General features: G+C 40.2%; 1 protein-coding gene across 2 annotated transcripts in view; it reads right to left on the reverse strand.

Moving 5' to 3' along the window:
• Positions 1 to 1,635: 1,635 nt before the first annotated feature.
• BEND4 (BEN domain containing 4) overlaps positions 1,636 to 24,031 on the reverse strand; it is a 45,104-nt gene continuing 22,708 nt past the window's right edge. The window contains exons 3-5 of one of the 2 annotated variants that reach the window (XM_002814701.5): positions 20,289 to 20,380; positions 14,732 to 14,972; positions 1,636 to 12,417 (exon numbers count right to left, since the gene is read on the reverse strand). In XM_002814701.5, the coding sequence (XP_002814747.3) occupies positions 12,200 to 12,417; positions 14,732 to 14,972; positions 20,289 to 20,380 (551 nt within the window). In that variant the 3' untranslated portion in view covers positions 1,636 to 12,199. The remainder of the gene's footprint in view (positions 12,418 to 14,731; positions 14,973 to 20,288; positions 20,381 to 24,031) is intronic. The other variant, XM_024245686.3, reaches the window with a different exon arrangement.

The following is a 24,031-nucleotide window of genomic DNA, read 5'->3' on the forward strand; positions in this document are numbered from 1 at the left end:
AGGGCAGGAAGATCACTTGAGGACAGGAGGTTGAAACCAGCCTGGGTAACACAGTGAGACCTTGTCTCTATTAAAAGCAAAAAAATTAACCAGGCATGATGGCACACACCTATAGTCCCAGCTCTTCGGGGCTGAGGTGAGAAGATCACTTAAGCCCAGGAGTTCAAGGCTGCAGTGAGCTATGATCATGTCACTGCACTCCAGCCTGAGCAATATAGCAAGACCCTGTCTCAAAACACATAAACACACAAAGTCTATCCAAATATACACCAGAGAGTGAATGGGTAATTATTTAGCACAAAATATTAATAGAAAACACAACTTAAGCCAAATCAAATAGAATTATTATATTTTTATATTGAATTGAAAATGCTTCTGTGTTGCTAGGAAGGAGAAAGAATCATTGTCACCGGTACAAAAAAAAAACTAGAATACACGTTTATACCCCTTTCCTCATCTCTTGGCAGGGCCTGCGTTTCTCCCCAGCATCTGGTGGAGAGTGAAAAGTCACTATTTAAGCCCTTATTTTGTCTGGAAGCAAACCCTGGGTTTAAAAAAAAGCCTGTATCTCCAGTTACATTTGCTGGTACCCCTGCTTCTATTCAGTCACACAGCCTACTCTTCATTAGTCGTGCGTTGCTCAATGATGACGACAGGTTCTGAGAAATGTGTCATTAGGTGATTCTGTAGTTGTACAAATATCACAGGGAGCACTGACGCAAACCTGGATGGTATCGCCTACTGCATACCCAGACTCTATGTACAGCGTATTGCTCCTAGGCTGCAAACCTGTACAGCAAGCTTCTCCCCCGTGGCCCACGGGGCTTTGAATGACGGCTTTGAATGCGGCCCAACACAAATTTGTAAACTTTCTTAAAACTCTATGAGTTTTTTTTTTTTTTTTTTTTAGCTCATCAGCTATCATTAGTGTATTTTTTTTTTTTTTTTTTTTTTGAGACGGAGTCTTACTCTGTCACCCAGGCTGGAGGGAGTGCAGTGGCACGATCTCGGCTCACTGCAACCTCCGCCTCCCGGGCTCATGCCATTCTCCTGCCTCAGCCTCTCCGAGTAGCTGGGACTACAGGCGCCCACCACCACGCCCGGCTAATTTTTTTGTATTTTTAGTAGAGACGGGGTTTCACCGTGGTCTGGATCTCCTGACCTCGTGATCCGCCCGCCTCAGCCTCCCAAAGTGCTGGGATTACAAGCGTAAACCACCGCGCCCGACCTCATTAGTGTATTTTATGTGTGGTCCAAGACAATTCTTCCGATGTGGCTCAAAGAAGCCAAAGGATTGGACATCTCTGCTGTACCGCCTGTGACTGTGCTGAACAGTGTAGGGAACTCTAACAGTGGTATTTATGTATCTCAACAAAGTACAGTAAAAGTACAGTATCAGAATCTTATGGGACCACTGTCATATGTACAGTCTGTCACTGAATAAAATGTCACCATGTGGTGCATAACTATATTTCTTCTCTTTCTTCCTCTTCCTCCTTTTTTTTTTGAGGCAGTCTCTCTCCGTTGCCCAGGCTGAAGTGCAGTGCCGCGATCATGCGCTACTGCAACCTCAAACTCCTGGGCTCAAGTGATCCTCCCACTTCAGCCTCCAGAGTAAATGGATCTACAGGTGTGTGCCACCATGTCTGGCTCATTTTTTTTTTTTTTTCCTTTTTTTTTGTAGAGACAGGGACCTCGCTATGTTGACCAGGCTGGTTTTGAACTCGTAGCCTCAATTGATCTGTCCACCTCAGCCTCACAAAGTGCTGGGATTATAGGCGTGAGCCACCGCTCCCAGCCTGTATTTCATTTTTATTATGTTAAACATTCTTAAACGAGAATGTTCTTAAGCATTCTCATGCCTCAATGCATTTTTATTTTTGTAAAAAAAATTTGCATCAATTTGGTCTATAAAATGTTTGTGAAATGACAATGAATGTTTACCTTAAAGCTGTATTTCAAAACCATGGTTTAACCCAATTTGTGAAAAATATACAACTGGTAAGTACAAGCACTAAGATATTCTACTTTAGATGTATTTTATTCTACCGCAGCTTTTTAAGGCTACAAGCGTATTTCTCTTCTTTCACATCAATTTTATATCTTTTTTAATTTACAGATAAAATGCAGGCATGTTTCTTAAACATTAGGACCAATGATTACAGGCACTGAGACCATATCTCTACAGAGCATTAGGACTGAATCAGAACCAAGAGATGGCCACATCTAATAGATGGCTTCATCTAATAGAGACACGGATTCACTGGCACATATTTTTCTCATTTTATATGATTCTGCTTAAAAAATTTTTTTTAAGAGATTGAGTCTCACTGTGTTGTCCAGGATAATCTCAAACTCCTGGCCTCAAGCAATCCTCCTAGCCCAGCCTCACTGGGATTATAGGCATGAGTCACCACACCCAACCTGATTCACCTTTCTGAATACAGGTTTATATGGGGGAACAAGTTGCCCAGTGAAGCTTGGGATTTTCTCGTAATTAACAGCTCTTTTGTCATTTTTCTTCAAATAGTTGCCAAGCCATTGGCTGTATTATAACAATGCCAGGCACATCAAGCTCTTGACAAATATATTGTATGAATGTATAATAAATTTAGAAGTGATTATATCATCCTATATTTGGTTCCTTCATTATGTAAATCATGCACTGAGCAGCACTCTCTAAAATTGCCTACATAGTATTTTAACTATTCTGGACTTTTTATGTAAATGGAATCATACAATGCATGGCTTTTTGTCTGGCTTCTTTTACTTACCATAAAATTTGAAGGTTCATTCATGTTGTAGTACGTATTAATACTTCATTCCTTTTTAATGGCTGAATAATATTCCATTGTTTGGATATGCATTTTGTTTATTCATTCAATTGATGGACATTTGGGTTATTTCCACTTTTTAACTATTATAAATAACGTTCCTATAAGCATTTGAGTACAACTTTTTGTGTAGACGTATTTTTAATTCTTTTGAGTATGTACCCATGAGAAGAATTGCTGGGTCCTATAATAACTCTATGATTAACTTGTTAAGGAACTGCCAATGCGTTTTCCAAAGTGTGCCACTTCATATTCCTACCAGCAATGTTTGAGGGTTTCAACTCTCTCCACATCCTCAACATTGGTTACCGTCTTTTTCATTTTAGCCATCCTAGTGAAGTGGCATCTCATTGCAACTTGATTTACATATCCCTAGTGATTAATAGTGTTGAGCATCTTTTCTTGTGTGTATTGGCCATTTGCATATCTTCCTTGGGGCACACATACTCAGATCTTTTGCCTGTTTCTAATGGGGCTTTTTGTTCTTATTGTTGAGTCTTAAGTTCTATATACTCTGGCATCAGTCTCTTACGAGGTATACAATCTGTAAGTATTTTCTTCCATTCTGTGGGTTTTTTTCATTTTTCATGGTGTTCTTTGAAGCACAAAAGTTTCATTTTGTTGAAATCCAATTGATCTACGTTTTTTTTGACACTAAAGCGTTTGGTGTCATATTGAAGAAACCTTGCCTGATCCAAGATGAAGACCTTCCTGTGTCTAAGTGTTTTATAGTTTTAGCTCTTAGAACAATGATCCATTTTGAGTTATTTTTTGAGGTTGAGGTAGGAATCCAACTTCATTCTTCAGGATATGAATATCTTGTTGTCCCAGTACCATTTGTTGAAAAGACTATTCTTTCTCCATTGAATTGTCCTGGCACTCTTGATAAATGTCAATTGATAATAAATGTAAGAGTTTATTTCTGTTGGCTGAGTTCCTTGTATTTCCATATAAATTTTAGGATCATCTTGCCAATTTCTGCAAAGAAGCCAGCTGAGATTTTGATAAAAATTGCATTGAATCTATAAATCAATTCGGGGAATACTGCCATCTTAACAATATTAAGTCTTCCACTCCATTATCATGGGATGTCTTTCCATTATTTGGGTTGTTTAAAATTTTTTCCAATGATGTTTTGTAGCTTTTCAGTATACAAGTTTGGCACTTATTTTGTTAAATTTATCCCTATTTTATTCTTTCTGAAGCGACTGTAAATTGTTTTCTTAATATCATTCAGATTGTGTACCACTAGTGTATAAAGGTACAAGCGATTTTTGCATCTTGATTTTGTGTTCTGCAGCCTAACTGAACTTGTTTCCAATACTCTTTTTTTTTTTGAAAGTGGGTCTCACTCTGTCCCCCAGGCTGGAGTGCAGTGGTATCATCGCAGCTCACTGCAACCTCCACTGCCCAGGCACAAGTGATCCTCCCACCTCAGCCTCCAGAGTAGCTGGGATTACAGGCATGCACCACCTTGCCCAGCTAATTTTTATATTAATATTTTTAGTGGAGATGGAGTTTCGCCATGTTGCCCAGGCTGGTCTCAAACTCCTGGCCTCAAGTGATCCACCTGCCTTGGCCTCCCAAAGTGCTGAAATTACATGTGTGAGCCACCACACCCAGCCTGTTTCTAACACTTTTTAATTGGTAGCTTTACCCTGTGTGTGCTTTGCTACAAAATATCCAACAGCTCATATTACTTAATACTCCTCTTCTAATGCTTCAGAAAAGCTTTAATTTCTTTTTAACTGATATTCTGATTCTAACAAAAACTATTTGGACTAAAGTATTCCTTTTCCATCCAAAATTACTGTCTAGGCTGGGCATGGTGGCTCATGCCTGTAATCCCAACACTCTGGGATGGTGAAGCGGCAGGATTGCTTGAACCCAGGAGTTCAAGACCAGCTCAGGCAACATGGTGAAACCTCGTCTCTACAAAAAATACAAAAATTAGCTGGATGTGGTGGTGTGCACCTGTGGTCCCAACTACTCGGGAAACTGAGGTGGGAGGATCACTTGAGCCCAGGAAGGTCAAGAATGCAGTGAGCCATGATTGAACCACTGGCAACAGAGTGAAACCCTGTCTCAAAACAAAAAACAAAAACTCTTTATCTTACAGTTTGCATCTTCTAGGGCAAAAATAAAATACCTTTATGTTTTCCCTAAAATGAAATAGTGTGTTGTCTTAGCTTTTACTTAGTCTGACTTAACAGTTACTCAATTATGCTGTTTGATAATGATTATGTCAGATTTATATTTTATGTAATAACTAGAAGTGGGAAGCCACAACCACGTACCCTTATTTAGCCACAGCTATTCTGCCTTTGTACGCAGAACACTGCTCAAAAACCATAAATAATCAGTATCTGTTTATTTTTTAAAGTCATGGGTAGCAGCTATAGGTTTTTTTCTTCTTCCTGATGGAATGGTACCATGAATAGCAAGCATGTGTGCTTTATGTGTGAATGTATAAAATACCGTATGAAAATCCTCTTGGACTACATGTCACTCTGAGCTCATCACTGGCTGTCCCTTTCATTCACTAGATCAAATGAATTTCTGGATGATTTTTGGTCACTTTCCTGACAAAACTGAGCATCTTGTATTTGGATATTAAGCATATAACATTTTCCTGATGTTCAGAGACAAGCAGAAAACTCTTAGCTTCAGGGAGTGAAAAGTTATGTATTCAAAGAAACAGAAAAGTATTTACAATGAATCGGAAAGATGCAAAAACCAAGTTAAAACACTTAACAGAGACTTGACATTTATTGTGCAATTTTATCCCCAACAGAACACGTGGCATTCTAGAGGTATATGAGGTAATAAAATCAACACTCCAATTAGAACACCTGAAATAATTGGCTCTAGTAACAAATGTCTCTTATAATTAAAAATATTGAATGTTTAAAAAACTTTTATAACATTTTAAGTTCCTAAAAGAAATGAGCCTAACACTTAAAAAACAACTTACTCTTCTATATAAATTGTTCACAAAAAAATCTTGCTATTCTATATTACACTATGCATTTGTAGTTTTATTAACATATCCCTAGTGGGTATTAACTCTACACAGTACAATCAAATAAAAATTATTCATAGAGAATCAACAAGACTCCAACAATAAAAATATCAGGATCAATGGATTTGTCACAGTTTCTCCACAAGTATTCATCATAGAAAATAGAGTAAAGGCAACTTGGCCCCGGTGTTAGGCTGCTACATGAAGTTCCAGAAAGGAGAGACATAAAGGCAATGCTTAAATTGGGCAGGGTTGGGCTGGACCAGTGACCTTGAAAGCTTCATGACCCACCTCTAGCATGCCCTGTTCCCAAGAAGCACAAGCCAGGACCCTCATGGCCTTGGCATGCTCTTGAACTTAAACACAGCCAAAGGGATGTGAAAGCCAAAACTACAGGAAAGAATCAACAGATTACTGTATTTTCTTACAAAATTTTCACAGCAGTTCTCACAGTGACATCATAAATTAAAACTCTCTCTTCCAAACCAATCAGACTCATCAGCTCTAAAGCTACAAAGACACAAACGTGAAAAGTGAATTGAACGTTGGCTACCTGATGCCCCGGTGCTATTTCTAACATCTAGGAGTTCCCAAAGACTCTCACTTCACTGAGTTCAAATGTTTGCTTTTATCTCCCTGCATTTTTGCACTAGGAACCTATGAGATAAATGTGAACAAACTCGTGATTTTAATTTTAATTTACCTACTTTTTAAAAAAGTTTTCTGGTCTTCATCATAGGATCTTATGTAGGTCAAGCCTTATACAGAAACCTGGGCAGATCCCAGAGGATATATGGTTTGTATGTTCCTACTTAAGTATCGACATACTTTAGAAGTAGTTTTTAGCAATACACAAATATCAACTCTCCCTTGATGGCATAAATAAAACAACAAATCCGTTCCAAAGTGTTGATGGGCTTTGAGAACTGTGCTCCAACTACTGAGGAAGACTGAACTCTTCATTCTGCTTCCTATGCCCAAAGTGATCCTCTTCTTAGCTGAGTACCTTGGGCAGTTTCCTTATCAATACAATGGGGGATAAGAACACTAACAGCCTCATAGGGTAGCTGTGAGGATTAAAATGAGAATGCATTAAAGTACTTATCCAAGTAACTGTCACACAATAACTCAATAGATAGATATTAACTATAGTTACTACTGTTGTTGCAATTAAGTGGTTCTGAATGGGCCCAAATAGTTTTCCAATGTGGCCAGGATACATCTGGCCACTTGTACTGGCCCAATTATTCCAAGAATAAACAGGTTTTCAAATGAGTCTTACTAGCAGACATGCTTTCACTGTAATTTGCGGATCTGTGATTCAATAAAAACACAGCCCTTATATCAGACACCTATAGACAGTTATGAGGAAAATTAATCTGGTCACCATTACTGCAAAGACTTGGTAATTTAGTGCCTTCAGAAGTCAAATTAACCAAGCTGGTCATTAGATGAGGGAAGTCTCAACCTCTCAGTGTTAACCTGCAACTGAACATATTGTGGAGTGTGAAAGTGGTCTCTAATGTATACACAGATCAGTTCAACTTTTACATTTTACATTTAGAAGGCAAATATTGATGGGTTATTATTTTTGCACTCCATGTTGTCTGATGTCAATTCTTCACTCTCCTCTTAAAAAAAAAAAAAAAAAAAAAAAAAAAAAAAAAAAAAAAACCCCAACATAAATAAAAGAACCAGTGCCACTGGCTGACAATGTAACTTTGCAGAGGACTATCCATCCGCTGGGTGACATTTTCCTACATTACTCCAACTGAAGTGGTTATTTTTATCCAGTACTTACATGACTGAAAGAAGCCATCACTATGTTTACAAAAATACATCATAATGATACATACTGCTGTTTAGACACATTTACATTAGAGTTCTGACTCAAGCACTCCATTTGACATGTTTTGCCAAACAGTTTTGGCACGTGTTGCCACATTAAACATACACCAGCAAGACTTGCACCATATGTGCAAAATCATTTTCTATTACATTTCTACAAATCTGTATATATGAGCTGTCAAAAATTAACGCAGATCTGTACTGTGAAATGACATAGCACTGAATGAGGAAAGTTAAACATTTAAATCTTTTCTAAAATTGAAGCTATTATCCATGGATGAGATTTTTAAAAATAATTGAAACCTAAGAAACTCAGGAGGTAGTCAATGGGTATTAGGTTTAGGTTCTAGAGCATAAATTGAAGGATGGAATCTAAATGGGGACCATGGATGTTTGCTTTTCTGAACATATAGTGCACGTTTCATCTTTACCTGATCTGCATCTGTTTTCTGAGAGCAACAGAAGGGAGGCAACAAGCCAGTGAGAGCGGCAGGGGAATGCAGGAATCACAAACTTGTAGATTCCAAGTCTGGGTTATTGCCTAATTGGGGTAAACATCTGATACTGCAAGAATAGTTACTGGACTTAAAAAGAATCCTATCAACATCAGTTACTACTAGTTGATGGGACATGGAGTAGTTGGATCAAATAAAAAATGGTTAATAATTTATCTCTCTTTATAATCCCGAAGGAATCTCTTATGTCAATGTGTCTGTCACTGACAAACGGGATAAGGAACAATGCAGAATACACAATCACCCACTAACTCTACAGCTGTGAAGTAGCTACATATATGTCTCGAATCCCCTCCAAAAGGAGATAACAATTTTCTGCAAATGCTCTAACATTATCCCTACATTCCTAGTGAAGCTTAATGAAACATAAATGGTAACGGTCACCTAAATGCTGTGGTGGAATGAGGAAAACCAAAAAAGTGATGCCCGGGTTCAAGGGCTAGAGGAAATATTTTCAAGTAAATAAGGAAAGTACTTGTAAAATGTTCAAGTGAAACGAGAAAGTAATTGTAAAAGTGAAACGGTTACAGTTTTTCTTGAAAGCGTTTAACAGTAACGTTAAGCCGTGAGATTTTGAACAATACACCGTCAAGAGTCCGTGAGAAATGTGACTTTAGTAACTGCTTGCAAAATACTGGTCCCCTCCACAGGCTCCTGGCCTACACTATCCAATACACATCATTGAGGGTCATCCTGAGCCTAGCTGGAACTGAGCTTGGGGCTTCAGCTCACTGTGAAAAGCCAGCATGATCTTTGTAACAAGATTTTAATTTGGAAAACACAGGACACTTGTCACTTTTTGTACGTATGGCTCTTCTGCTTATGGACCACACCCAGTCACTGACAAAAAAGCCACATTTAGTCTTTGTTGTCAAGCCAGCCCCGTGACCTCCTCCTCTCACCAATTAAGTGGGGGCATAGCTGCATCCTGAGCTGTTTTAACTCAATCTATTTTACACCACCAATGCTAACATGACTCAAGAAGGACTCTAAAAGCTGACATGACTAAGTTTCTTGTGAGAGCAATCTGTCCATTTGCCAGATAAAGACGCAGAAAATCAAATCAAAATAATAAGCAACACCTTCAAGTCTCCAAGGATTTCAACTGAAAGGCTCACAGAGCAATGACAGCATCTGATCTTAGTGAGTGAGCTTTTAATCTGGCTACATAGAGGCCCAATGGGCCTTGTCAAAAAACAAATGAACATCCTTTGTAGGTCCTGATTTAAAGAAGAGGAGACCATGCAAACAACCACTGTGAACTTACGTACATACTAGCCTTAAAGGTGAAGCTCAAGTAGCAGTGTGGATATGTCCCAAGGAGAGGAGCCAGCAGTGTCCACAATGATGCTGTATCATAGCCTCAGTGGCTGCTAGTGCCTGCGTCAGACGCTAGGCTTGGCTAAAGGAACCCAGCAGTTACACAAACAGTAGAAGTACAGTGCAATATCTCACTCAGGGGCAAAAGTCGCAGGAACATCTCACTCAGGCAGAAGTCGTAGGTCCTAGACCCAGGAGAGGAGTTAGAACTGGCTGTGTGATGCTGAGTATGGAGTCTGTCAGCCTTGTGCAAAAGAGATGCCCAACAATTAGTCTCAACATTCAGAATTTGTTGATGGAGAAACAGCTGATAGAGAAATGATTAACCTGGAATGGGTGCGAGGGAGGAAGAGACCATGTGTAACTTTGGAACAAAGGTGGTGTGCAAACCTGGGACAGCAGCCTTCTCAGGAGATAACAGTGACAGCCAAAACACAGGCTGCTGTCCCCTGCCCTTGCAGCAGTGGTGCAGGTGCGTTGTCATGTACGGCCATGGAGCACGGGTGCAGAAAGTGCTCTCATCAGCCTCAGCAAAGACCAGCACGATAGGGCTCCAAGATGATATTTGGATATGAAGAAATATTCAGGACCCTCAAACTTCCAGAAAAACAAGAAGGGCTAGTCTGTTTTTCTTAAAGGCAGTGATCAAATATTGTTGCTTTAGAAAAACAGAACAATGTATTCAGCAGTAAGGACAACTTAAGGCCAATGAAAAATTAAGTTAAGATGGAGAAACAGATGAGGCTATGGTGGTGTTTTTCTTCTAGCAAAGATGTCATGTTTCAAAGAATCTTATAAGACAGACACTGACTTCTCGGACCTCTAAAAATGCTTTAAGAGGTATCTTTCTTCCTTGGATAGCTGAAGATACTGGTCTCATGGTTGCCGTAAGAACATGGCATTTGCCCATATCATTTCTTTTACTTCCAAATTTTAGCTAATTTGCCCCAAATAGGATTGAATATTAGTTATCCCTATACCATTGAATAGATCTGACAAATTTTAGTTAATTTTCTCAAAACAGGATTGAAATATTAGTTCCCACTACATCACTGAGCAGATCTGACAGATGACCATCTCCATAAACATTAAACTTTTCAATGGATGAATTCTAGTAATACAAAAAAGCTAATAAACAAAAGCTACAGAAAGACCTGTTTCTAGGACTATGTATATAGTGAATGCAAACTAAATATTAAATCTAAAGGACAATTTATGAGTTTATGTTGACAAAAATAGCCCAAAAACCCTTTATCAATGGATGCTCATTAACCTGAATCTCCAACCAATTTTCAAAACCCTTGGTCATGTCTGTAGATGACATTAGTAGCCTTCAATAAACGCTGTCCATTTAGCCCTTTACTCTACAAAGAATGTAGTAATCTGGACTAGTTTGGTAAAGAAAGCCTCTACTGAGTCCAAACAGGAAGCCCTCAGAAATAATGACTCTAGCACCTCTATAGCATTTGCCAATATGGAAAGGTTCCAAAGATACCACTAATTTCACATATGGAACTCAACAAATTAACCAGGGGATAGTGGGTGGGAGCGGCACAGTGCTGACTTAGCCATAGCTAAGGGGAACATTGGGGAAAAGGAGGCACGGAGGGGATGAAACGTTTTCATCAAGGACAATGGGAAACAAGTTTCACACAAATTCTAAAGATCAGCTCAGCAGAGAAAGACCCTCAAATTTCAGAGCAATTACTGACAAGCCCATTGCATAGTTGTCAGAATGGCCTTGAAGCTGTGTGTATACAATGCCAGAACATCTAGTCAATTGAGCGAATACCATCAGTCACACCACTTGTTTGGTCTTCAGTGCACCAAACAACTAATTGCTTTAAATTTTCATTGTTCTACCCATCACTTTGGCATTGTGTCAACAAAGCCTGATTTAAGGCTATGGAAACTACGGATTTATTAATCTACAAAACTGAGCATTTGAAAATGGTTTTGGATCTTTGGATGTTTCTTGACTAACAATGAAAAACGACTACTGTTTGTAAACTCCAGAGATCAAATAGTGCCTTCTTGATCAACACAGTGGTTTTTAAACAACAGAAAAACAGCTGACCTGTAATTAATCACTGTCTGTAGAAGTTGCCTCTGTTCTCTGGTTTCCTTTTAGTAACAGACATTATTAATGTCAAAATGGTATATGATGTCATCTATCCTATGTCTTTGCCGAGAAATATGAAGTCAAGTCTTTGGAAAACATAAAGACACACTTATTTCAATTAAGAGAATGTTTGCTTCTTGTCCCTTAACACAACTCTATGTCTCCACCTTCTCCCATGGGCAGAAACACTACCCCAGCCTACCTTGAGGACTATCTCTGCCCAGGTAGCAGAGTTTGAAGATTTCAGAAAGGTAACTAGGAGCTCACCTATTTTTTCACCCTCACCACCTAGCTAGTAATCATTTAAAAATCAGATGTAGTTTTTTCTTTTTATAATATAATATTCCAAAAGTCTGTTGTAGGTGCCATAGACTTCCCAAACAACCCTAAAATGGATTTCTATTTGGGTACTGTGGCAGCTGAGAATGTGTAGAGTATGGCAGAATGACAGGCTTTGGACTCTCAGGTGACAGGAACAGGACATTCACAATTGGAACTCTTGAGAGGACCAGCTGCTACAACAGGAAGATTCTGTCCACTAATCCCCAGATCCATCCTGGGAACTTTTATTGAAGACTTCATCCTGAGAAGCCTGGTGATCGATCCCTTCATAAAATGAGCCACCGTTGTGCAGGAAAGTCCCCACCGCCCGCCCCTGTCGGGCGTGACCGACAGCGTCGCTGAACACTTTGTTTATCTGCTCCTCCGAGGGCATCCACCAATCGGGGTTGGAAGTACAATGCATCCTAATGAATTCTGCAGGAATATACACAACATCAAAAAGAGAGAGAGAGAAAAAAACAGCTGGTTTTTGCAGAAGATGATAGGTCAGGCTGCTCAAACTTTAACAGAAGCTCTATAAGAAAAGCTTTATGGGAAATCCAATGCAATGCCATGATGATGTCACTCATTAGACCCAATTTATTCCATACAAATTTTCTTCTCATGTGCAAAAGTAAAAAAAAAAAAATTGCATAAGTAAGAGGGTAATCCCTCTAAGGAACATTTGCTGTTGAAATAAAAGGTAAATTTGATTTGTAAGGCATGGGATGCACCATGTCTGGTGTAAGTCAAGGAGATAGATTTCAAAACCCAAGTTGTTACCTGCTCACATTTTGAGAATGTTACTATCTCCAGAAGCACAGCAAATACCATTAGCATGGTATTCTTTAACCAGCTACTAATCTGAAGATGGAGTACAATAAAATTACAGTCTTAATGACTGAGGAGGTGCCTAAGTGTTAGTTCGGAAAAGGTACCCATGTTCTGAGAATGTTGTGCGATTAGCTATACTTATTTCTGAAAATGTCATTTCTATACATGGGCTGACAAATATTTTTTACATGCTATCTCCTCTAAATATTTAATTTTACCAAAAAGCAATTAACATGCCCGGAAGAGTGAACTGTCGCAGCTGCCTCCAACACAATCACCATATCTTGACTACGTATTTCCCAACCAAAAGCTGGATGGAGGTCCACTCATTGTGGCCCTAAGTGAAAAATGAGCTGGAGACAGCAGTCTCTGGTTAGGCAGCCTGGACTGCATCAGGCGTCAGTGTGACAGTGGCTCCTGCAGTGTTTCCAGAGCAGCAGCACTAGTTCTCTGGGATGTATTTTAATCCATCAGTTCTAATGACTTGCTATAGAAATGTAAAATGTTGAGTAAGAATTTCTGGAAAATGATACAGCAATGAGACCCCTTATTTGGCTCCTTTATAAGCCCAAAGGCAACTCCCTTGAGTACACACAGACAGGACATCGGTCAAGCCCCCAAGCTCAACACTGCCTCTTGGTGAGTAACTCCATCATCTCTGATGATGTCAGGGAATACAGAAAACTATGGCTAGTTTGGCAGGACAGACCCTGGAAATTTCTACCACCTAGTCACTCTGATTAAGTGGAATATTCAGACCAACTACTAGGAGGTGTGCTGGAGCACTTGTGCCTAGTAAATACAGGCATTTTCATCTCAGATGGCTTCCTGAATCGTGGGCCATGTGTGCATAATAAGCACCTAAGGTTGTCTTGATCTAGGAACCACACATGCCTGCCCCATCCCTTCTGAATCAGAATGTCTGGCGGTAGGTCTAGGCAATCTCAGCTGCTAACAAAAACTACATATGCATCCTAGGCACATAATGTCCAGAATCACCGTGGGAATCTCAGGAGGGAGTGCAGAAGTAGAGTATTCTTTCCAATAACCAGGGCCTTAGCAGTGATAATCCGGCTTTTTTTTTTTACTGTGATTTCCTCACCAGGAATAATTTTTATCCCTATTTGAGTAAATCAATATTAAGTCTTTCCAGCCAATAAAACTGCCACTGAACTGTAGGTTAATATTGAGCTTTTTGATATGGATTTTTCAGGTATGAACAATGTTTTGTTGGCACTATAACACTTCTATTTGTCTAGGTCTGTATTTGCACTTGCTGAATCAACTGGATACCTCCTGATTCCTCCTTCCCACCCCTCTGCCTGGCCTACAATAGTGCAGATCAACTGCAAAGTAATCAGCTATTAATACTGCTGAAGTCGTATTATCTCCGCAGTACATTTAATTTAGAAGCTTTTTTAACCAAAAGAAAAATGTTTTACTGGGCAAGGTGTATTTTAGCATTAAGGAGAATTAATCCTAAACAAATTGAAGGAGTTGGACCAAGTATTCTTGAGAAGGTATTAGAAGGGGACACAAACTAGAACTGGAAATGAGGTAACATTTTACCCATTAAAAAAAATTTCCATGCCTTCCCTTCTTCTGTGTGTTCCCCTATGCTCCAGTTTTGCTGGAGGTGGCCTTCTCTGGCAGCAAAGAAAATCTGAATTTGAAGCGTGAAACATGAGGTGCTATGCGATGCTTATGTACCACTAAGTGAGAACAACAACGCTAAGGCAAACGGAGGTTTTTAAAAGAGCTTCTCAAGACTGAGTAGATGGGCCACATGAAGCCTAGACGTTCTCAGCAGAAAGAAATCAAAATACAGAAGGCTGAACACTTGTACGGGGAGAGCCACAGCCAATGCGGTGAAATGAGATCACAGATGGTGACACTGAGCGGAAGGATGCAGTACCTCGGAGGCATGTTACTTTAACTGGATCCAGAGGGCGTCTTTCGGGACCTGTCTCTCCTGACTGCACTGACCTTTTCCTTTTCCCAAGGCCGCATGAGTACTTAAGCTCATCGGTTGTGAAAACAAATCTGATGAGGTATCGAAGGAGCCGTCTCCCATCTTTCTTTGAAGAATTTACAGCCTCATCCCACTGTTTGCTCGTTATGTAGACAGGATAGTTGTTCAACAGCTGCTTGCTTCCCTGGAAAAGCGAAATATTTTCTCATTACCCACCAAGCCAGCCAACCAGAAGCAGAAGTGATCTCCATTTCAAAGGCAAACATGCTTTTTAACCAAGTGGCTATGCTGACAATGAACCAGGTATTGAAGTGCGCAAGTAATTGCTCAGACTCAGAAGGGGCACTTTTCAAGTTACATTTGCATTTTCTGTAACAAGAGCCAATGAGGTATAATGAACACCTTTGAAAGGGGAGCTATTTATAACTTACATTTTAACAGGTAGGTTAAAATGTGTCAAGATCCAATGACAGGGAACACTATTTAAATCTAACCTGTAACTTTCCTTTTCAGTCTATTAAAATATGCAAAACTTTGAAGAGTGTGATCAAACAGGTCTCTTCATTCTTTGGTTACTCTGAAGTACTTTTAGAAATGATGCTGGTGATCTATTTTAATAAGGTTTTACTTGTGTTTAATGCACCCAATACCCGGTAGTCACTGCATTACAACAGAAACATTAAAAAGCAAATTTTAAGAAGGGAGAATTGTGGAAACTGAAAAAAAAAATCACTAATAATCATGCAAAACAGGTTTCCTCAAATTATAGCTTCTGCAAATGCCACTATGTCAACTCAAAATTTTTCTTACTTTTCACCTTCATAATTTATGTCTGCTATAAAATTCCCGGGCTAAATAGCTGCAGTGGGACTAATTACGGGAATTTCCGTAACATTCATAAGCCATGTTTAATCAATTGCACCTACACAACCATTACTTTAGTTCTGGTTGTCCATAAAATTCTGCAGTCCAGGACAAATTAATTAACCCATGATCTTAGTTTTAATGTACTCCTTCCCCAGTAATTAAGGTGTACAAAACAAAGAAGGGAAAACTCATTCATTTTACAACTCAGCAAATTTACTACAGGTTATAAATTTGGCACCATTTGGATCTGATAGAGTTTTATTTCAAAAAGTGCTCTGTTGAGTTGAACACTGAGAAGGGAAAACGGCACAGGAACCAACAAGAGGGAGGCAGCCCGATGCGGCTAGGAAACTGGCACTGAGTTCTGCGCGTGGAGACTCATCACGGCAGCATTCACACTCTCCTCAATGAGCAACAGCAAGATGTGGTTTCCTTTCCTAAGGAAGGCAACTGAGGCACCTAGTTTGTGCTCTGAATTTAGTCAGGCTGGGTTTGAATTGAATCTTGGTTCTGTGTCTTATTAGACTAACTTGAGCAAGTTACTTCAAGTTGTTGGACCAAAGTTTCCCTATCTGTACAACTGAAAGGAACTGAATAATCATGAGTACAAGATGTGACCATTTGGGAGCATGAGCCAAGCCTTGGCTGGGTACAGTGGTGGACCCTGTGTATAAGAGACAATCAAAAGATGGGCAGGGGCCCAGAGCTCCCAAAAAGTCCTTCAGCCCCGGTTGCTGTTTCATTGCAGGAGGTGAGAGACGGAGGTCTGAATCAAGTCTGTGCAGGGCAGAGAGAGGTGTGAGTGAAAGCTGTCAAATCGAGGGGGCCAGGCAACCAATTCCATGGGCCAGGGTATGTACAGGAGACTGAGGAAGCAAGATAATCCCCAGGTCAACCAGTGGTGTCTTTCACAAAAATGAGGAACAGAGACTACAGCTGGGAGGAAAGCAGCAGCAGGGAAAATAAATCCATTGCTTCCCAAGCACTGAGAGGAATGGGCTCCTAAGGGCTCTGAAGGGTTGACCCCCGGCCCTCAGGGAGGCTGGGTGGGCCGGAAGGGGGGTGAAATTCGGGGGCTGCCTGACTCAAAACCACTCACTGTGTCACCAGTCCTTTTGTGGAGGAAGCTTAAAGCTTAGTAACTGTCACAGTTTATTGAGCAACTGATGACCAGCCAGAAGCACCTGCCCCAAGCACTTTGCACACTTCCCTCCTTTCTCCTCACAGGTGGAGGTACTAGGTCTATTCTACAGCTAGGCTCTGGGTTCAGCCTTGGGCAGGTGACTTTTCTAAACTTTGCTCCTTTCTGTTAAAATACAGATGATAATCCCAGCTTGGTGGTTGTGGTGAGGAGACCAGCTGTCTTCCACTAGAAGAAAAGCTTATGAGGGCTGGGACTGTTACCTGTTTGTTCAATGCCAGACTTTCAGGGTGGCATTGCAGGTGCAATAAACATTTGCTGAATGGCTTGATGCAGTAGAGCACGGGCCTCTGTGGCTGGCACACAGCAGGCACCCTGTAATGGTGGCTACAATGAAGAATTCTTACTTTTTTTTAACCACTGAATAAAAATTCGCAAAGTTAAAGAACTTTAAGGAGAGCAACATAGATGAGGAGCCACTAAAAAGGAGACTTCTACCATCCTTAATTTAAAAAATGAGACTTCCACCATCCTCTTAGTTATGGTCCCTGTAAATATTCGTCAGCCTTAGAAAAGACTGTCTAGCTGCTTTTTAAGCTGTTTATTTGACACCATATAAGCTGTTTATTTGACACCATATAATTTTTAAAAGCTGTTTTGCTCAAGAGAGTGAGCTTACCTGGTAAGTCAGGATTACAGCTCTATCTTACCAAGGAGGTCAAATCCATTTCCAAGGCCTCACAACTCAAAGGGATGGGGCTGGGGATGCCATCCTCAAGTTCAGAGTTCACCCTGTAAGTGATGCTTTACTGTGACCCTGAAAATGGTCTATTTCAAGATGGGATGGACTAGTGATCTGGCAGCTGACAATCCAGGAAAGGAGCTTTCTCAAAACCTTTGAAAAAATCCACTGAATGCAGCAGCTCTACATAAAATGTTGGTCTCATAAAATGTAGGAATACCATTTGGAGGTAATTTTCATCAAGAAAAAGGGAAAGAAAGAGAAAGTAATTTATAGCCCAAAGCACAATTCAGAATGCTCTCCGGGTTATGGATGAGATTTATAAACCTGTTTTAGCATAGTTAACAGAAGTAAAATATGATAAATAATAAAAACGAGAAAATGCTCGTGTGCCTGAAATGACAATATAAAGAGTCATAATGATGATGAGTCATAAAGTTTAAGTAGTCCTATGTAGACATTTCCCCTATCTTTTCATTTTTGTAGAATTCTGGTTGTATATTTTCTTCAGTTAGCTACCCAAAGATTATTAAACATTGACCTATTGTTGAGTCACTGAAAAAAAAAAAACATAACAAATCACCCTTAATTAATGGGTTACTTAAGAGTCATCATCAAATGGAAGATATAGGTGTACATTTACTGTTAAGCAAGGTAACTAGTTCTGAACTAGACTTATGAACAGTGTGCCACACAGGCACAAAGCAGGGGTGTGGCAGTAAGGGAGAGCTTCCTGGAGGAAGTGGGCTTTTCAGCTATGCTTTTTGTATGACAGTAATGTCAAGTTAGGAAATATGGACTTAGTTCTAGGGAGCAAAGGATTTTAAGCATACATTTACTTTGGATCTGTAATTCGGAAAAAACAAACCAACCAACAAACAAAAAAACAACTTTCCAGTGTGGAGAATAGAGAAGAAAGAAGCTGCTGCAATAGTCAGGTGAGAGTCAACCTAGGAAAAGAGAGACAGTTCAACATGGCTGTAGAATTCTTAGACGTAGAAAATGAGGGGGTCAGTGATGTGTCAGAAACTTCTACCTGGGGTTGGTGGGGACTTTACTGAAAACAGGAGGAATTGCAGATAGGTATTCAGAATAGGTGTGGTGAGATCAAGCAGTGTATGGGCAAACCACTGTGGGCCAGGCAGTTGGCACAGTGGTCTACAATGAAGCCACAGGGACTGGTGCTCTAGGTATGCATGTGGGACTTGTTAACACACATGTAGTGAATGTTATAAGAAACATAACTGGGCACAGGCTCATGCCTGTAATCCCAACACTTTGGGAGGCTGAGGCAGGAGAATCACTTGAGCTCAGGAGTTCGAGACCAGCCTGGGCAACATAGTGACACCCTATCTCTATAAAAACTAAAAGTTAGCTGGGCGTGGTGGTACACACCAGTAGTCTCCGCTATTTGCAGGGCTGAGGTGGGAGGATCACCTGAGCCTGGGAGGTCGAAGATGCAGTGAGCCATGATCACGCCACTATACTCAAGCCTGGGCAAGAAAGCGAGATCCTGTCTCAAAAATAAATAAACAAATAAATAGGAAACTTAACTGATGAGAAAACGCAATAGAAAGAGAGAAAAAGACGAAGCGTGACCTCTGGAGAACAGTAGATGGAAAAACTCATGAAGGCGTCATAGGAAGACGGGTAAGGAACCAGAAGAAGGTACTGACACTAAGGCTAAGGACAAGAGAGAGCACGGAGGAGGAGAGGTGAGGGTCTGGGGTGACCAGAGTGGAAAAAGGGTCACTGGACCAGACAACTGGAGAGTCACCAGGGGCCTCTTGCAGAAAACTCTGGTAGCGGTGGAAGTGAAGCCAGATTACAGCGTGGAAGAGCAAATGGAAATTAAAAGAGAGAAGATAATGAATACAGACCAGCTTTTCAAATGTTTAATCATTAAAAAAATGAGATCCCCATTCAGCAATCATGAATTGAGTGTCTTCTATGACACTAGAGATGAGACCTGGGCCCAACTTTCAAGAAGCAAGATGTGCTGTAGTGTAGAATGAAGGTGCTGACCCAGGATACTTTGGGAGCCTGGAAGGAGATGGAAGTAGAAAGGAAGGCAATGATGGCAGAAGAGAAGGAGAATCCAAGGAAGGCTTATTTTTAGGCTGGGGGAAACCTGAGAGCTTCCCCAGGGGATTCTCATGGGGACTGTCCATGGTTCTCACGTCTCGTATCGAAGTCATATATTCAAAACTGAGCCTTGAACATCTTGTAAGTATGTACCATCTTTATTACTATTAAAACACATCATTTCTTCTACAGATTGGGAGAGACTGTGGTTTCTTCCATTTAAGTCCAGGTGAAAAAAATAACCCATGTCCAAGGGCCCGGACACCTGGAAAATGCCTATCTACACACCGGAGAACCGTGCCCAGTGTGTGAGGTGCCCAGAGTGAGGGGCATGTGGAACACAGACTTTGTCTGAGGGAATGACAAGTTGGCATCTCTCATTTCAGGCAACTCTGTGCAAACAGAATGGTGGAAAAATTACCCATGCTATTTAAATTGTCATTATCTGTCTTTCCCCACTCAGTACACGAAGCTGAATCTCTGTAGTTAAATATATGCGTGCTCTTTCTCCACAAATTACGTACTTACAGGTAACAGACCCACAAACCTCAGTGAAAAACTATTTTGCTAGCCAGTCTGTTCTGGTATATACCGATAAGTTAATCAAGAGACTTCATCTTAAGAGAATTCCAAATGGAACATTCACCTTTTTACTAGAGACCTACCTCTGTCGGCTGGTCAGCTGGCTGTGGTATCAGGAGTTGGTTGTGGTGCTGCAGAACCGTCTTCAAGTAATCTAAAACGGTCTGGCAGGGCACTGGGTGGAAGAAATGGCAACAATTACACATTGGCTATCCCGTAACATATTTATTTAGCATGTTTATTAAACATTTATTTTATTATGTTTATTAAACATAAAATAAATAACATATTTATTAAACATATTTATTTAAAAAATAAATCTTTTAAAGTTTTTTCTTCTTCTTTTTTTTTAACAGAGGTCTTACTGGCACCCATACTGGAATGCAGTACGGTGATCTCGGCTCACTGCAACCTTGAACTCCTGGGCTCAAGTGATTCTCCCACTTCAGCTTGCCCAGTAGCTGGGACTATAGGTGCGCACCACTGCACGCAGCTAATTATGTTCATTTTTTTGCAGAGACAGGGTCTTGCTATGTTGTCCAGGATGGTCTTGAGCTCCTGGCCTCAAGTGATCCTTCTGCTTTGGCCTCCCAAAGTGCTGGGTTCACAGGCGCGAGCCACCGCACCCGGCCTCTAAAAAGATTTTTGATGCAAACTTCCAAAAAAAAAAAATTTTCTAAAGGAAATAGAATCTTCTTTCATTTGACATCCGTAGTTATTTCAGTTTGTAAATACAGAACAGATGCTATAGTTTGGAAAGAATTTTTAGGCTCAGCACAATTCACTGAGAACTTTCAAGTCAAACTTACTCCAAGATGAATTTGGGTCAACAATCATGATCACAAAGAACTCACAGAAGAGACGTGTCTTGACTTATTTGACTCAGGTTGCAGCAGTAGCACCCAATGATGCTTTTAAAAATTAAGGTACTGAAAACTAAGGTTTTGCTAATTATTAATCAATAATGTAAGTGTTTCTAAAGATGGATTCATTCCTAGTTCTTCAGTAAGCAGAATTCCATACCATTAGACTTGCTTCTCAATGCATACACACTTGGCCACACAGTTCTTCCCTAAGTGTCCCAAAAAGAAGCTCAATTGATTTGATCCCTTTGGTTATACATTTCACTATTACACTATTTTTTGAGGCTTTGTCTTATAGACTCATTGAATAATCATAATAAAAGTGAATAGATATTAACCCAACATAGAGCATGAGATTTTTTTGTACCACTACATAAATAATGCCTACATCTTAAGATTTACATTACAGTCCTTTCAGGAGTAGTAACTAATTGCCTTTAAAGGTCTTGGTAAGCTTAGTTAATAACCTAATTTATATGAATTGTTGCCACTGTATTTCTTAGCTGTGTGTTTTCTTAAGATGTTCTTGTCACGTTCAAGAAAATAATAAATATTTAACCTAAGCCCTAATTTTAAAGTATCACCACCAAGTTGTCTAAATTTCATTTTTCTCACCCATTTTTTTAAGATAGCAAACAGGAATTATCATTTTATGCAGTGCTAATATAACAGCTTTGGATTTTTTAGGCGATTATCACAATGTAACATAATAAATCAAAAACTACTTCAACATCCTTTAGAAGACTTTGAATAACAGGAAGTAGGAGTAGGTTAGAAAATTTTTCCTCTTCCCAGAAAAGTATTTTCTTAAATAGTCATCATCCTTACAGACCTGGGCTGTGGCCATTTGTGAACAGTTATATGGATATATTCTCCAAATTGAAGAAGCACTTGCTGAACAATGAGGTCAACCAAAATAAGTCACATGTGTATCAGAAGTAGGCCTGTTATTAAACCAAAGTTCAATAAAACCTGTCAAATGGCCCTAATTTCACCAGCTTCTTAAAAGTCCAACCCTTTTTACTGATGCCACAGTGAAGAAGAATGTGTCTCCTGACACTAAGCATTAATTGCTGGAAAAAAACCCTAAGTCTCGAGAAACAAATGGAGACAGGAAACAGGTATGCATTTTAGTTCCGGGTTTTTCACTGACTGTGTGACCTTGGGGACTTCATTTACTTTCTATGTATGAATCCCTTCTACACAGGGCTGAGTATGAGGCTCCAAAGCAGCATTCTGTTCTTCACAGTTTATGGTTAAAATAAAATGCAAGGGTACATATGTCACTGCTTTGTCAAGTGGCATGTGCAAGATACTACCTTGTATTTTGCTTGGAAGTTTTAGAGAAATTGTAAAGACTCACTGACCAGGATTTGGATAAACTTTTTTTTTGATCCCTCACCCGTATTTTAGAGTCATTAAGATGTTGCCAGGCACGGTGGCTCATGCCTGTAATCCCAAAATTTGAGAGGCAAAGGTGGGAGGATCGCTTGAGCCCAGGAGATTGAGACTAGCCTCGGAAACATAGCAAGAACATATCTTTACAAAAAAATCAAACCATTAGCTGGGTGTGGTGCCCTGTGCCTGTAATCCCAGCTACCCAGAGTAAGCTGGGAGGATCACTTGAGTCCAGCATTTCAGGGCTGCAACAAGCCATGACTGTGCCACTGCACTCCAGCCTGGGCAACAAAGCAACACTCACTCTCTAAAACAAACAAACAAAAAGATGTATATGGAAAAATTTTTATAATAAAGAGTAATTCACGACAAATCCACAGCCAATATCATACTGAATGTGCAAAAGCTGGAAGCGTTCCCCTTGAAAACTGGCACAAAACAAGGATGTCCTCTCTCACCACTCCTATTCAACACAGTATTGAAAGTTCTGGGCCAGGCGCAGTGGCTCATGCCTGTAATCCCAGCACTCTGGGAGGTCAACGCAGGCCGATCACGAGGTCAGGAGATCAAGACCATCCTGGCTAACACGGTGAAACCCCGTCTCTACTAAAAAACACAAAAAATTAGCCAGGTGTGGTGGCGGGCGCCTGTAGTCCCGGCTACTCAGGAGGCTGAGGCAGGAGAATGGCGTGAACCCGGGAGGCGGAGCTGGCAGTGAGCCAAGATCGCGCCACTGCACTCCAGCCTGGGCGACAGAGCAAGACTCCGTCTCAAAAAAAAAAAAAAAAAAGAAAAGAAAAAAAGAAAGTTCTGGCCAGGGCCATCAAGCAAGAGAAAGAAATAAGGGGTATTCAAGGCCGGGTGCGGTGGCTTATGCCTGTAATGCCAGCACTTTGGGATGAAACCCCGTCTCTACTAAAAATACAAAAAAAAAAAAAATCAGCCGGGCGTGGTGGTGGGCGCCTGTAGTCCCAGCTACTCGGGAGGCTGAGACAGCAGAATGGCGTGAACCCGGGAGGCAGAGCTTGCAGTGAGCCGAGATTGTGCCACTGCATTCCAGCTTGGGCGACAGAGTGAGACTCCATCTCCCAAAAAAAAGAAAAAAAAAAAAACTTATTCAAATAGGAAGAGAGGAAGCCAAACTGTCTCTGTTTGCAGATAACATGATCCTGTATATAGAAAATCCCATTGTCTCAGCCCAAAAGCTTCTTAAGCTGATAAGAAACTTCAGCAAAGTCTCAGGACACAAAATCAATGTACAAAAATCAAACAAGCATTCCTATGCACCAATAATAGACAAATAGAGAGCCAAATCATGAGTGAACTCCCATTCACAACTGCCACAAAGAGAATAAAATACCGAGGAAAACAACTAACAAGGGAAGTGAAGAACCTCTTCAAGGAGAACTACAAACCATTCCTTAAGAAAATCAGAGAGAACACAAACAAATGGAAAAACTATTCCATGCTCATGGATAGGAAGAATCAATATCATGAAAATGGCCATACTGCCCAAAGTAATTTATAGATTCAATACTATTCTCATTAACCTACCATTGACATTC

The sequence above is a fragment of the Pongo abelii genome, chromosome 3 (genome assembly GCF_028885655.2).
Source record: "Pongo abelii isolate AG06213 chromosome 3, NHGRI_mPonAbe1-v2.0_pri, whole genome shotgun sequence".
In the NCBI taxonomy this organism is placed as follows: domain Eukaryota; kingdom Metazoa; phylum Chordata; class Mammalia; order Primates; family Hominidae; genus Pongo; species Pongo abelii.